Here is a 16,810-nt window from a genome sequence, read left to right on the forward strand (position 1 = left end):
ACCCCATATTCTCTAATTGCTCACTTTCCTTCAAGCACCAGCATTTAAAAACAAAGATACCATTTTATATTTAGTTTTATTGGCTTAATCTTCCAAACATAATAATGCTTTTCATGAAAAACAATTTTCAGGTCTTTCAAACTTAAGTTTTTGTGGGGTCAGTCTTTGAATCTCATATTCCATTTCAAACCCCTTTTCAATGGAAGAATATATTCAAAGCACTATCCAATTAATTAGTAAATGTTTCTGATATATAATCATCCTCACACTAAAAACATTCTAAAAATTTAAACCTCCTACAATTTAAGACTAAATGTGAAACTTCCTTTAGAGCATCAGAAGTCGTATTTTGTGGAAAATCGTAAGGTGACTACCATAGATATGTCTTCTTTAAGAAGGCAAAGAATAAAAAGGGTTCATAATTTTTGTAGCCTTGTAGAAAGGTCTAGGCTTGCCATGCTGAATAGAAATAATAATCACATACTAAACCTAAAGTTGAACAATTCATAAATATACTCAAACTAGAAATCTATTAAAGAAAATCATCTCAACTAACTTTATACATTTCATACTACAAAGTAAAACATAAACCTTACCTTAACACAACCCTCCAATGCACTCAATTTAAACACTGCCTGAAATGGTTTTCGGTCTACAGGACATGTAGCCAGTATCTGAAAAATGATTAGCAAATTGTAACTTTACAAATGTTTCTTTAGAACAGATCAAAATTAAACCATAACAAATGCATTTATAATAAGTTTTCCACTAGAAAAGGAAACAGAAAAATAATTTCTCTTCTTTCAAAGATAAAGATAAAATACTTTCCACCTATACCATGTCAAAGTCTAATAAATAAAAACGAGTAATAAATATCCTAAATTTGTTCAATTCATTCAAACATTTACTGAGCACCTACTACATGCTGGCTACATAAGTGTACTATACCAATCCACAAGAGATAAAATCTCTGTTATCAAAATATAAAGATAATTCCATTAAGACCTGCTTGCCCAGCTGAGAACTACTGGTATACTGAAAGGAGAACTACATGGAAATCAACAGCTCTGTGACCTAAAGCACTTGGGCAACTCTAAATCAGCTGTAGAAAGGAATGACTTGGACAGGTCCTGTACAGATCTTAATATTCTATGACTTAACATTTCTCCCCAAATCAATTGTTTTGAATGAACAGTTACACCAGCAATAATGTCTCCAGAAGTAGTTTCCTATATATCCTTTAGGATATATCCCACACATACATGTATATATGGTATATCTTTTTAATATACAGTAAAACTAAACATATGCTGAACCAAATTTTCCCTCTTAATTATGTATCTTAAACTGGTTTATATTACTATTTCTGAGTGGTCCCATTCTCTATTAATAACATGGTATGCTTAAGAGTTTTAATTTACGGGGTGCCTGGGTGGCTCAGTGGGTTAAGCCGCTGCCTTCAGCTCAGGTCATGATCCCAGGGTCCTGGGACCAAGTTCCGCATCGGGCTCTCGGCTCAGTGGGGAGCCTGCTTCTCCACCCCTCACCACCCCGCCTGCCTCTCTGCCTACTTGTGATCTCTGTCAAATAAATAAATAAAATCTTTTTTTAAGAAAAAAAAAATTTTAGTTTACATTTCCTTTTATAGTAAGATTGGGCATATTTTTGTATTTTTAAGTGCTTCACAAAGTTCCTTTTCTTTAAATTATTTATTCATTGCCCTTTGCCTAACTTTTTTATTAAGTTTCTAATCTTTTTAAAATTGAATTGTAGGCACTCCTTATAGATTAAGGAAAATAGTCTTTTGATCACTGTGATCCTAAATGAACTTTGATAAAATTATTTCCTATACTTTCAAAATAAATGTGCATCAACTATAGGAGTTTCTGTGATTACAGTATTTAAATATTTGCATAGAAATAGGTTTATATTATTTAAATTATTAAAGATACAGTATGTTGCCCATTGGTAGCATGATGAAGGGAAGATTCTATACCATATAAAAATACCAAAAGGTGATATTACTAGTGCTCATGGTTATAAAAGTAAAACAGGATTTTAACAATGTAACAGCAAAAGCCTAAAAGACCACAGCATTGTAGTGGAATTTTGGTAAATTATCTTATATTCTCTAGTGAAAAATGTTGTTGGGGTGCCTGGGTGGCTCAGTGGGTTAAAACCTCTGCCTTCAGCTCAGGTCATGGTCCCAAGGTCCTGGGATCGAGCCCTGCATCAGGCTCTCTGCTCGGCGGCGAGACTGCTTCCCTTCCCCTCTCTCTCTGCCTGCCTCTCTATCTACTTGTGATCTCTGTCTGTCAAATAAACAATAAATAAAATCTTTAAAAAAAATATGTTGTCATTTTTGCCTTTCTGGACTATGGAACATACCAAGATACACTTACATAAGCACAGGTCGATAGACTATGTGTAGCCTTTGATCATAGAATACATTTTCACAAAGCCTGTGCATCACTTTGAGAGCAGCCAAAATACAAATTGAGTTACTTTCTACTTACTCTAAAAAGTAGTTTTTCTCTTCCTCTTAAGTAGGCCTTGATAAAATGTTTTACCACATCTGAATTAGGAAATGTGACCTTACTGCATTAAATCAGTTCAGACTGGTAGAAGCCAGCTCTGCTTACTTCCAAGTAATAGGGATTTAGGATGCTATTACTTTCCTTACAGAAAACTTGACCCCTTAAGAAGCTTTGCAACAAGTAGTGACAAAGCTGTCCATCTTTTTAAATGATGCACTGCAAATATCAATTCTAGTTGAGTTCTTTTGTGATTGTTGCTTACCATATTAACATTTTCTATATGAAATTTCTTAAACTGGAATTTAAGGAGATTAAGACAACTAAATTTAAAACAATTTAATTTAATACAACTAAGGTTGTATTAATATATTTATAACTCAAAATAGTATTTAAAAGTAAAAATTTTCAAGGTGCCTGGATGGCTCAGTTGGTTAAGCGCCCAAATCAGGTCATGATCTCAGGGTTGTAGTAGGGTCAAGCCCTGTATCAGGCTCCACACTGGGTATAGAGCCTAGTTAAAATTTTCTCTTTCCCTCTTCTGTCTGTCTGTCTCTCTGGTTTAAAAAAATAAATAAAAACTTTCAAGTTCTTATAAATAACTAAAGTTTCAGAATATTCTTCTATTTTAAAGGCAAATTTAGATAAATATTTTTTTAAAAAAAGCTCAAACAATGATAGATGAAAACTGTTTCCATCCATGTTCTTTAAAAAGCCATTAACAAAGATGTATGGAAGCTGTGAATCTACTATGTACTTTCATATCTTGCTCTGAGAGTAACCTTGAGCAAGTAACATACTTTTCGTGCGTCTCAGTTACCTCATTTGTAACTATGTGGATAATAGAACTTCTAAGGTTCTTACCGGAATTAATCTTAGAAGAGTGTATGTCATATACTAAGCATTGTGTAAAGTCTTCTAAACATCAACTAACTTCACTGCACAAACAAAAAAAGCTTAGTTCATTAACAAAAAGACAACCCACAATATGATTTATACATGCATGTGAGAGACCATTCTCAATGATTTTTATGGAAGTTAAAATATTTCATTTTATTATAACTATTTCAAAACACTAATATCTAACAAATAAAGAAAGCCACTGTGTTCAAGAAACTTACTCTAAATTAGGTGCATCGAATCTTTCAAAAACTTTGAAATTACATAACTGTATTTTCTTCCTTATCAAATTTCCTCATTTGACACCAGCTATATGGCACTCCTGCCTTTAAAACTGACAGTTTTAACTGAGACATTCCATTTTGATGTTTCAAATAACAGGGTTCTGAGTAAGATTTTGGTTTTGTTCTGTTCTCCTTAAGCTTAATTGCCACAGATTTGTTTAAGGTTTCATTTGAAGAAAAGGTTTCACTGCTATTACAAAAACAAAAAGAAAAGAGCAAAAAGTCAGAAAACCATTGTTATATATTATCAAAATTTGTATATGCTTACATTTTCTAAATCTAGTTAGTACTAGAAAATAAGTTAATAGGTTTTCTTTAGCTCAGGCTTGGCCATCAGAAAAAATGCTGAAAACCAAGTTATCCTCTCCAGTTAAGGAAGCAAAGGTCAGAAAACAAGCTACCTATAGTATCTTTGCCATGGCTACTTAGAAATGATGATATTCAGTTCTGACCTTAGAACAGTTTAACAAAACAATTCAAAGGGTAAATAGAAGAGAAATTTGGTTATCCTGAGTTAAGTTGTCATAGCATACTTCAAGAAATTAAGACTGACTAAAGAAGGGGCACCTGGGCACCTGGGTGGCTCAGTGGGTTCAAGTCTCTGCCTTCAGCTCAGGTCATGATCCCAGGGTCTTGGGATCGAGCCCCGAATCAGGATCACTGCTCAGCAGGAAGCCTGCTTCCTCCTCTCTCTCTGCCTCTCTGCCTACTTGTGATCAATGTCTGTCAAATATATAAAAATAAATTTTTTTTTAAGATTTTATTTATTTATTTGACAGAGAGAGATCACAAGTAGGCAGAGAGGCAGGCAAAGGCTTAACCCACTGAGCCACCCCGGCGCCCCAATAAATAAAATCTTTAATTAAAAAAAAAAAAAAAAAGATTGACTAAAGAAGAATAAAAAAAGAAATCAAAACAGATTTTTAAAAAATCAAGTGGATCATTAATTTTTTTGTTAATGTATACTGTAAGAAAAGTACACAGGGCAAAGTTCAAAGACACCATCATTAGCAGGTACTAATGCATAAAATTACAGATAACATGATGATCAAATACCTTTACTAGGAAAGTTTTGCAAATAGAGTTTAAAAAATGGTTTGCACTGGCCTAATTTTAAAGCATTCCCAAGGGTACTTCACCCTTATACCCAACAGACAGCCATTCAGAAAATGTCAGATATTTTACTCTTAGTCTTCACAGTCTGTTACTAATATAGATGATTTAGTTTTTAAGTTGTATGGTTTTAAAAAATGCACAAGTCAAACTAACATAGAAAATTCTGAACTAATATGCTTATTGTGCTTAAAAATGTGACTTCAGTTTTGAAGAAAATTATCCCAAATTTTGTTTTCCTTATATACACAAAATAAATACCCCTTGATTATTCACCATTTCGATTTCTTATATACATCAAAAATACTCAATCACCTATTTAAGCCAATATGACTTTCATTTCAACAATCTGTAAAGTATCTTACTTTGTTTTATAATCAACATAGTTCAATATCACCATTCAACTTGACAGAGCTACAAAATTAATAGAATTTGATCACTGCTTTACAATGTAATGTGTATTGAAAAACAGAGCATAATTTTATGTATGAAGCTCTGTACTAAGGTTTTCTCAGTGGAGGCAATTTTGATAGGAAAAAAAAAATCTTCCTAATGATTTTAGTAAAACATACCCTAGTATTCTGAAGCGTTGTAAATTCTCAGCTCAGACAAACCCATATTTAAATGTAAGAACAGGAAACCTTCCTTATTTGGAATTCAGGATTCTTGATTCCTAATATTTCTTGCTTCCTGTTGCTGCTCTATCCTCAATCACAAAGGCTGCCTACAGATAGCCCCTCCTAGAGAGAGAGAAGCAAGTGTTAAAGGTAAGCGCTTAAGACTAAATCTCAGTACCTATGCTTCTAAGTAGGTTTGTCTGTTCATGGGAATCTCTAGAACATCTATTCTTCCTACTAACAAATAGAGCACAATACATAAAACTACAGTTCAAGAGCAAATAAAAAGGATTTAGGAATGCATACCATTAGAGGCTTATTTTGAAAACCTATTCACAAGAACCTATTTTTCTTGTTAATGGTTCTAAGATACCTAGCCTGAACACCTCCAAAGAAAGTGCTCACCTGTAGTCAGACAGACTACAAGATCCCTATCACACTTAACCAGTTTCTTCAAGACAGTCCTTGTCAGTCCACATTAGTGAAACTGTGGTTCTTTGTAACAGCTTTCAGAAATCTATTCCTAAAGGACAAATGACTGTCAGTGACAAAATTAATACCAAGAAAGCATTTTGTCTAACTACTCAAAGGGAACCCTTTTTGGTTCTTGAAAACTCAACAGTTGGGTAAGAATTACTTTTAATTATAATTTCTTTTTACATTTAATAGTTAATACTTTCTTTCTCTGGAAAAATAAAAACACTAAATTCCATAAACTACCTGCACAAATCATTTTAAAATTCTGACATTTAAAAGTAGGCTATACAGAAATACATCTTAATTTACCTAATTGGTAAAAACAGTATTAAATGAAAATCTATTACATTTATGCTTTAGATTACAAGTGTTCACTTTAGATAATGAGTGGTTCACAATGTAAAAATATTCCTTGCTTTACCAAAGGATTCATCTATGAGGAGATGGAATAATGGGGATCTGGAATAATGAGTCACAAATTCCAAGCTCTGGAGGACCCAGAATGAGCAACCTCTCTTACTTTTAGGATGATGATAGTCCTGAATCACCTCTACACAAGTTGTAATAAGTAAATGAAATAATGTATTTGACAATGCTTTACAAAGTTTTAAAGATAAGGACTAGCAGTATTGCTCCACAGATGTTTACATTTTTGTTCACAGCGAACTACACAACAGAGAGGTTTAGTCTCATTCAGGAATAAACAAAAACTAAAATTCCAGGAAAAAAATTAAAGAAATCCAGGCAATATAGCTTTGAAAAGTATTCTAATCACTAGAGTGTAAATTTCTACTCACTGCATAAAGAATATCTACATATAAAACCCATCAGTAATCAAGATATAAGTCAACTAGTCAGGTTCTGATTTTTTGGTATGCATTATTAATTGAAAAATAAATTCCTCACCTGGCTGCATTGAACACTGTCGTTTAACTTCTTCAAGAACTGTACTCATCATAGTAAGACCCTCTTCATTTCTACTCTCAGAATAGAAAACATACCTTTGCCAGCTGTCCAAATTTGATTTCCTTAACCTTACTTTCTCAAACTGAAGCTATCAGCATTTGGTATGCGATGGAAAACTGAGATAAATAAGTTGGAAGATAATTTGCTTACAGAAAGAAAGATAATCACATTTAAAAAATTACTTAAAAAGATAGGGAAGTATTTTATATTAAAGATAGAAAACCCTAGTGGATATCAGAACCTCCTCATCGCCTATGTGTGTCCCTTCACATAATCTCTTAAATACTTCAAACATAAAATGCTTCCAAGGCTTTAAACTTAAAACCTTTTTAGGGCCAAAATTTTAACCACTTCTTGGCAATCTGCCAAATCATAAATCCTATTTTCTCAACCTGTGTGTGTATGGGTGGAAGTGATATCTTATTGTCTATAGGAATCACAATTAAGAATCAGCTATCACTACTACAGCTGTGTGTCAGACTTCTCTTGGCCTTCACCTTTCTAATTATCTACTTTAAAATATATAAACTTAGGGCATGCCTGGGTGGCTCAACTGGCTTAGCATCTGCCTTCAGCTCAGGTCATGATCTCAGGGTCCTAGGATCTGGCCCCAAGTCATCAGACTCCCTGCTTGGTATGGAGCCTGCTTGTTCCTTTCCCTCTGCCCCTCCTCCCTCTCATAATCTCTCTCCATCTCAAATGAATAAATAAAATGAATAAAATAAACGAAAACGTGCAAACTCAGAGGATCAAGGTTAAACTTACAAAGTAAAAACTAACAATATGTTTAGACCATTTAGATATAATAAGGTAAAATATATAGGTAATGTAGGTAAAATATAGGTAGGTAAATTTGGTAAAATAACTTTTTAAGTGGCTAATAAACTTTAGTTTTAGTGTATTGCTCTGTGTGTAATAAATCAGTTCAAAGGTCTACTTTGTTTAGTTTTAGAGTCTCAGCCCTAATATTAATGCTTTAAATAAAAATTTCAACTTTCCTTAAGTGCTAATTACTGTTTAATATTCTATTTCTACATCATCATCATCACCATTATTTCACAAACCAACAGGCCTATCATGCAAGAGTTCCTTAAAATTAAACATAGTCATAGTGGACATGCTTAATTTGTTCTAGAGTCCCAAAACGCAGGAAATTAGGTTACGGGCCAGGAAGGCAACTATAGGTTCTATTACCCTGAATCATTCCTCCCTGGGGAAGGCATACTGTATAAAATACCTACAGACTAAAGCTTAGTTACTTGATCACTTGAAAGGCCTTACATGGCTTTTGTTTTAAATAAACACAGAACCAAAATTTTAGAGCTTGAAAAGATTAAAAACTAACTCTGACTTTGGATATAGAAACTTTAGGAGCATGACAAATTTCAGGAGGGTGTAAGGTAAATGTAAATAAGTACTTCTTTTTGGTTCTTGATATCCATTCTGATTCCTATTTCAATGAACCTGGAGTACAAACCTCAGATAGCTCAGCTAAATAAAATCCTATGAAAGCACTGAATTGAAACCTTCTACCCATCTAATAATGTTACTTCTCTACTGGAAGCAAAAATCTCTACTTTTAAAATATATAATCACAAAGCAAACCAAGGTGCACTAAATTCAACACAGATGAAATCTTTAATTGGGTGGCAGAGAAAAATATGCATTCATTAGTCAGTGCTCCTATAAACACATGGAGATTCATAATTATATTAATAATTAAATTAAACTCAACATATTTTTTCCCAAAATACATTTTTACCTCTCCTTAGTCCCTTCTTGCCAAGACCAGTTGAGGCTTTAATCTAATGAGAACTGTTTCCAGGTATACCGGAATTCAATTGGTATAAATGAATTCAATTGGTATAACAAATCTTTTTTCCTCCTTCCAGAACTTGGCCACAGCATCAGTATACAGTTATATTCTCCTTTCTACACTATTAATGAAAATATAAGTGAAAACACAGAATTTTGAAAGCTCCAATTATTAAGAAGCAATTATCCAATGTGCTTAAGGACATCAACTTGAATGCAGCTACTGTTGAAAAAATATTTTCGTGATTTATCTTTTTTACTGAAGGACTACTAATTCAGAAAAATACAGCACGATTCATATGACAATGAATTTTTATTTCACAATTCATAACAATAGGGCTTATAATGCATATTCAGTGATTCAATGTACTAGTACCATGATCTACTTGGCCTGAACTAAGTCAACATAATACATTGTAAGTCCAAAATATCCTTTTCTTAATCACTTACTACCTAAGAAGAATCTCAAGCAATATCATTAACTTGGACTCTGAAATTATTTTACACTACATTAAAGACAGGAATTAGAGAATGGCAGTTCTAAATTCACTCCGGCCTCTCTAAGCTATGAAATCGTAAAACTGAAAAACCCTAGTATATCTGCTCTTGTTATTCCACAAGGCTGATACAAGAAATCAAATAATCTACATAAAAATTCCCTGAAAAATATAAAACACAAAATGGACAGAAAGCGTTATTAGTAGTAAGCAGATATTATCTCAAGAGGATAAAGTACACTGAAGACAAATTACTGCATTTCTACCCCCTCGCCAAAAAAAAAAAAAAAAAAAATCGGTTATTCCTATAAGGTTTTTTTTTTTTAAAAATGTGCAATTAATATTTTTTAATTATAAAATAACAAAAAAGATGTGTAAAAAAAAACTAGAAGAAAATATACTGACAGAATTGGATTAATACAGGGAAATTTGTCCAGAGTAAGGGGAAAAAGTATTACTTATAAAATAGTATTATCAGCTATTTAGGTGGCATGATACCATGCTAGGAAATTAAAATACAATAATATTAGTTCATTCTAGACTCACCTCTGCCCATTTAAGAATACAGGTCATGCAGAAGACATGATTACAGCTTTCTGGAAAACCAACTTCTTTCTCTAACAGGCAATTAAGACATATTGGACATCTGTCAGCTTCACTGTACAACAGACCAGTGGTAGCAGTATTATCTTTGTTTTCTTCACCTATAAAGTAAAGCAGCCATATACACTTTCAAGTTTTCCAGACCAAATGACATGTTCAAGGCAGTATCAAGAACTAGATATTCTAAAGGGCCCCCAAAGACAAAGTAATTAAATCTTACAGTGTAATAAACATCTCCTTGAGCACAATACCCCCAACATTTACTAATTTATATTTTTAATGGGGAAATAAAAATAATTTTTTTATGAAAAAAAAAAATTTTTTTTTTTAATTTATTTGACAGACAGAGATCACAAGCAGGCAGAGAGGCAGGCAGAGAGAGAGGAAGGGAAGCAGGCTCCCTGGTTTGCAGAGAGCCCGATGCAGGGCTCGGGGCTTGATCCCAGGACACCAGGATCATGACCTGAGCTGAAGGCAAAGGGTTTAACCCACTGAGCCACCCAGGCGCCCCTTTATGAATTTTTAAAATAAGTAATAATCAGATGGTTCGAATATTTTAAAGTAAAAAAAAGGTTATAATGACAAATCTCCTACTCAAATCTACTGCCATCCATCCAGATCCACCAAATGCAATAAGTAACAACTATTACATTTCTTCTCTGTTCTTCCAAAGATATTTTTTTAATGCAGAAGCAAGCAACTTGAAAACATATCTTTTTTTTTTTTAAAGATTTTATTTATTTATTTGACAGACAGAGATCACAAGTAGGCAGAGAGGCAGGCAGAGAGAGAGAGAGAGAGAGAGAGAGAGAGAGAGAAGCAGGCTTCCTGCGGAGCAGGGAGTCCGATGCGGGGCTCGATCCCAGGACCATGAGATCATGACCCGAGCCGAAGGCAGCAGCCCAAACCACTGAGCCACCCAGGCGCCCCTGAAAACATATCTTTTTAAGGCTCCCTCTTCACACAAATACTAAAACACTATATACACTAGTCTGCCTTTTTTTTTTGTTTTAACTTACTGATGGACTACAGTTGTAGTTTGGATACTATGAAATTTTATCACTTACGGTTTGTACTAATTTAAATGCCCACCAGCAATATAACCAACATAAAAGAATATGTACTGTTGGCTCAAAAGTAAAAGAAACTCAAAAATTCTACATAAAATGAAACAACAATAAAGAAATTGTCAGCTGAAATGTGAACAATATACACCAAGCAAGTGGAAAAGTGGAGATTGTCCTGAGAACAAATGTTCATATTAGGGTTCACATCTAAAAACTTACAACCAACCCAGGCAGGGGAACTGATCCTAAGAAACCTCCATATCAAGTCAAGACACCATGCTAAAGTAGAGCATGGGTTTAGGAAAAAACAAATACAAATCCTCTGAAGGAAAACATCCCTTAGGTAGGCCCTCAGAATTCTACAGATTAAATTTATCAAATATGAGATCATAATGAAACATTACCAAACCTACGAAATAAGTTACTTTGAGTAAGAATCAACAGAAACAATTATTTATATTTTACACATTATACTCACTAATGAGAAATTTATTTAGATGTCCACTGGCTTCAAATATCAGAATTTGCAAATACAACATAGAATGATTAAACAGTGTATTAGACCCAGAAGAAAAGAATATTTGTGAACTGTAAGAGAGAGCTGAGAAAACTACCTAGACTGTATCAGACATACAAGGAGATGTAACGTGGGAGAGTGGGAAATGAGGTCAAAACAAAGTCTAACCTACTAATTGAAGCCCAGAAGAAGAGAATAAAGAACATCCAACAGTTAAAGCAGTAATGGCTGAGAAATGAGAAAACAAACAAACAAAAAAGATCCAAAAGATAAAAGGACATAGAAAGTATGGTAACCAAGAGAAATGAAAATAATCCATGCCAGAAACAATGCAGCAGATCTGTACAACATCAAAGACATCAAAGATAAAAATAAGATCTAAAAAGAAAAATGAAGGAAAAGACAGATCATCTCTAAGGGATTGACAATTAGGCTGAGAAGGGATTCCCTGACAGTAAAAACATAACCATAAAATGGTTAAGTAGTGTCCCCAAAGTGCTAAGAGGAAAACAACAAAAACTATCAATACAGAATTGTAGCTCTTTGAATAGTTCTGAAGAGGTTAAAATAAATACAAAAACTTAAGAATTTACCACTAATAGACTTTCTTTTTTTTTAAGCTTTTATTTATTTATTTGACAGAGATCACAAGTAGGCAGAGAGAGGAGGGGAAGCAGGCTCCCCACTGAGCAGAGAGCCTGATGCGGGGCTTGATCCCAGGACCCTGGGATCATGACCTGAGCCGAAGGCAGCGGCTTAACCCACTGAGCCACCCAGGCGCCCCCACTAATAGACTTTCACTAAAAGAACTTCAAGATTTTTCAGGAAAAAAGACAGAAATGGAGGATGCCTGGGTGACTCAGTTGGTTAAGTGACTGCCTTCAGCTCAGGTCATGATCCCAGAGACCCAGGATCCAGTTCCGCATCCTAGGCTCCTTGCTCAGCAGGGAGTCTGCTTCTCCCTCTGACCCTCACCTCCATGCTCATTCTCTCTCTCAAATAATAAATAAACAAAATCTTAAAAAAAAAAAAAGAAAGAAAGAAAGAAAGAAAAAGAAATGGAGAAGAAATCCCCTCAAATACTATCCATTTAAAAATATCAACAAATTGGGGCGCCTGGGTGGCTCAGTGGGTTGGGCCGCTGCCTTCGGCTCGGGTCGTGATCTCGGGGTCCTGGGATCGAGTCCCGCATCGGGCCCTGTGCTCAGCGGGGAGCCTGCTTCCTCCTCTCTCTCTCTGCCTGCCTCTCTGCCTACTTGTGATCTCTCTCTGTCGAATAAATAAAATCTTTAAAAAATCAACTAATCTGTGGTGTTAAAAAAAAAAAAAAAGGATGATTATTACCTATAAGTAAGAGTAGGATGATCAGTTAAAGTGTTCTAAGGTTCTTTTACTGTTAACAGTAAATATTAAATTATTAAATTTAGAAGTAGAGGAAAAGATCAATGCCACCTATTTAAAAAACCCAAAGCATAAGATTATAACAACAAACACAGATTAATATATTCATAAACCAGTAGGGGAAAAAATTTAAGAAGAAAGAGTTCAAACAAACAAAAAACCTTGATCAATCAAAAATAAGTCATGGGAGGAGGGGAAAAAATGTATACACTTCTTATTCAGAAGCTTATTTCAGAATTTAAGACCAATGAAAAGAAATGAAAACAAAAAAACTCTTTGTAAATTTTGAAATGTACACAAATGAACAGTTTAGAACCACTAAGTCTTTTGCTTTCAACACACAAGCTTTATAAAAGATAAAAATTTACCTTCCGTATCTTCATACTCTTGATCACCCACATTTAGGGTATATATAATTTTCCTCTTCATTTCTCCTTAAAAATGGACTTCCTATAGGATGAATTATAATAGAGAGTTTTTATGTTTGCATTCTTCCAGTATCAATGAAAAACAACGAAAAATCCAGAACTGTAAGAAATTATTTTACACACAAAAGAACACAGTACAAGCCACACCAGTAAATTTTATGGATAATCCAGTACTCTTTTATACTCCTTGCCATCAAGCAGTCTTACTGAAAGAAAAAGCTTTCTGTAAGTATTAAGCAACAAAGAATAAATGATAGATTTCGTGGTACAGGCATAAATATAATTAGAGCTTAGGGAAAAAAGAGATCAATTTGAACTGAGTTTTCACTGAATGTGACAGGTTATATGTGTTGAGCTTACTGCATTTAAGAGGCAACAGTATAAAGTAGTAAAATAGCATTTAACAAGGCCAATCTGACAACAACAAGAAAAGTATAAGAGAAAGAGAGAAAGGGAGAGAAGGGGGGAGAGAGACAGAGAGAAAGGAGAGTCTGTGTGTGTGTGTCTGTGTGTACTAAGGAGGGATATGTGCCAAGAAATTCATCTGGAAGACTACGGTAATGAGTAAGGAAAGCAGTAAGCAAAACAATGCAAATCAAGTAGGGACAGATTACAAATGGATCTCTAATGATTAAGAAGTTTAGATCCAATCTTACAGATTCCTCTGAAGACTGAAATGATAAAAGTATTACGACTCTTTTAAAAGAATGATCTGCCACTAAAGCACAGAAATGGATTATAGCAGGGAGAGAACAGAATCAGAGAGATCCACATAGCTAGGGTAACTGGCTATGAACTGAATAAAAAAGAAAGAATTAACAAATAAGAATTTCTGAGATATGGTGACTAAATAAATACAGGGAAGGAGTCAAAGATTACTCTGGCCTTGAGGACTAAGAAAATGATTATGAGAGGCAAAATGAGAAATGTGGGAAAGGAAATGAATTTGTTAGTCAAAGAAAATGTGTATGAGGTAAAATTAGCAAATACTCCCTCTCTATTTTAACGCATGCAATGGAGTACATAAGTAATAGTTTATCACTGAGAAACCCTCAATCAAGTTACAGACTGCCCTTCCTTGTTAGAAATCTGCTTAAAACACCAAGTGCTCCAAATTCTTAGAAGTTGTGCGCTTCTTCTTGAATACATCATGTATTTACTGCTGCCGTATCTAACACCAATTATGCTACATTACTAGTTTATTCATTCAAAATGATAGGGTTTTAGCATTTCAGTAGATAAAAGTCACAACTTTTAGTTCAATAGCATATAAAGTTATAACTTATTATGCTTATTTGTTCTATCTGCCTAGATTCATTTTTAATCTAAGGATTCATGGTTTTTAATACCAGTTTTGCTTTGAATTTCCAGTAATAGGAACACAGGAATACAATACAGACACCATGGTCCTAAGCCAATAATTTGTGGTCTTTAAGAGATAAGCTATGGGTGGGCAGAACTATCCCTTCTTGTGGTTATCCAAAGAGATATAACTTGATTTCATGATATTAACTATTAATGACTCTTAATCATATCATATTCTACCTAGACTCCTTAATAGTTCAACCGAGCTCTAAAAATTATCTATAAACCAAACAGAATTTTCTTTTAAATTTGGTTTACCACAAATGAATCTCAAAGAATGGTTGTTCATTCTTGATTTTAATTCTGTTTACTTTTCAGATGACTAATTTACAAATTTCAATCTTTAATATCTCTTCTCAGGCTCCACCTTTCCAAGCTAAAGTATCTTTTAAGTCTTTTATTCCTAACATAATGATCTTAAAGCACTTATATCTTACAAGTTGCCCTTTTTATTCCAGTATATATTGTTTCTGTTACGTATTAGAAATCCTATTCCAAATATGTTCATAAAATCAGTTTGGGAAGAATGACCTAATTTACAAATTTTATTTATCATAAAAGCACCAACTTTTAGATGTGGAATTTAAAAGAAGGAGCACTATTACCAATCAGTTTTCAGAATTCAGAACTCATTTTCCCACACATACCCTGGAATACATGGAAGCAAGAATCCCAGGCCAGCAATTATAGTGCATTCAAGTAACAGTAGTGTAGAAGATAGCTCAGTTCTCTAGAACAAGACTGCCCAACAAGAACTGTTCTAACAAGCACCTGAAGTGTGGCTACTACAACCAAGGAATAAAATTTTTCATATTATTTAGGTTTTAATTAATTTAAATTTAAGTAATCCAGTGTGGTACTGGTTACCATGCTAGAGAGCACAGTTCTAGGATATTACTACCATTCTCTATAAAAGGAAATTATTTCAAGCTACACCTAAGACGCTAGCAATGTATTTTCTTTTGTAATTGCTGAAGCACAACAAGCTTCAAGGAATTGGAGAAGGACAAGGGGTTCCTGCTAACAGAAACTAAACATTTTAGCCTTGGCCAACTCCATTTAAAGTTTCTATCCTTCCCTTCTCCCCATCTTTTCTCTTTCAAAGTCTGTTTCCTTCCATCTACATCCAGTTCACTTCAAACCTCCACCTCCTTGCTTCCTCCTACTGTCCTTCAAGCAAGTCCATGGTACATCCTAGTTAAGGATGTACATCCTAGTTAAGACTTAGACATACAATCAAATCGTAGCTCCACTGCCATGTAGTTAGTGGCTGTTATTATCATTACTATTTTCTTCCTAAAGATTTATTTTTAGAGCTAGTGTCTAAGCATGCATGGGGTGGGTGCGGGGGTGGGGGGTGTTGTGCAGCAGGAGAGAGAGAGAGAATCCTCAAGCAGAGTCCCTGCTGAGCATAAAACCTGACATGGGGCTTGATCCCAGAACCCTGAGATCATGACCTGAGCTGAAATTAAGGGCTAGCAGCTCAAACAACTGAGTCAACAAGGGGCCCCTATTTTTATTATTGGTGCTAATAAGAACAAAAAAATAGGGAAGCGTAATAAAAGTGTTAACTGCCCAATTTCTGTGTTTTCCCTAGACAAAAGTGAAAAATAAAGGCAAACAGAGGACTGAAAAAACACAAATCAATACTTCTGAGTAACAACTAAATTGATAAAGTCTACTAATATTCTGTCAAGAGTAGTCAGATTTTTTGGGGTACAAAAAAAGAAGACCTATGAAAAGCCATGAGAAGTTTAACTCTGTTTCCCACCCCACTCTCACACCCAATTCTGCCATTATAGACTCTATCATAAAGGGCACAGATATGATAAATGGGAACCAAGACTGAATGAAAGGGACTTTGGGAAAAAGTAAGAGCTGTCCCTGTGCTGGGCATACTTATGCCAAGGACAAGCATACTTCACGAAGATGCTAAATAGTATACTGATTCACACAGCTAAGGTCTTCAGAGAATCAGTGACTCCCAGAACTACTCTTAAGATAATTTATTCTTCTTCCTCCTTTATTTCCAATCCCCTAATCCAAGATAAACTGTTCCCCAAATTCAATCCCCTGTGCCAAATATTCAGTTAAAAATGAGGGGGCATTTAAGGAGGTACTCTGAATGGTATATTTCCATGATTAATGACTTGGGCACTGGTGTCAGGCCAACCTGTGCTTATGAGATTGTCTAGCAGTAATAAACACGCAAATGTTACATTACTA

The 16,810-nt window shown here is 34.4% G+C and overlaps 1 protein-coding gene across 4 annotated transcripts in view; it reads right to left on the reverse strand.

The window, feature by feature from the left end:
* SCAF11 (SR-related CTD associated factor 11) overlaps positions 1-16,810 on the reverse strand; it is a 71,359-nt gene that overhangs the window by 33,392 nt on the left and 21,157 nt on the right. For 3 of the 4 annotated variants that reach the window (XM_059402958.1, XM_059402956.1, XM_059402957.1), the window contains 3 exons: positions 13,160-13,241; positions 9,750-9,907; positions 597-674 (listed from right to left, as the gene is read on the reverse strand). In XM_059402958.1, coding sequence (XP_059258941.1) covers positions 597-674; positions 9,750-9,907; positions 13,160-13,220 — 297 coding nt within the window. In that variant the 5' untranslated portion in view covers positions 13,221-13,241. Of the gene's footprint in view, positions 1-596; positions 675-5,403; positions 5,420-9,749; positions 9,908-13,159; positions 13,242-16,810 lie in introns of those variants that run through there. The other variant, XM_059402960.1, reaches the window with a different exon arrangement.

This window comes from Mustela nigripes, chromosome 6 (genome assembly GCF_022355385.1).
Source record: "Mustela nigripes isolate SB6536 chromosome 6, MUSNIG.SB6536, whole genome shotgun sequence".
Classification (NCBI taxonomy): Eukaryota; Metazoa; Chordata; class Mammalia; order Carnivora; family Mustelidae; genus Mustela; species Mustela nigripes.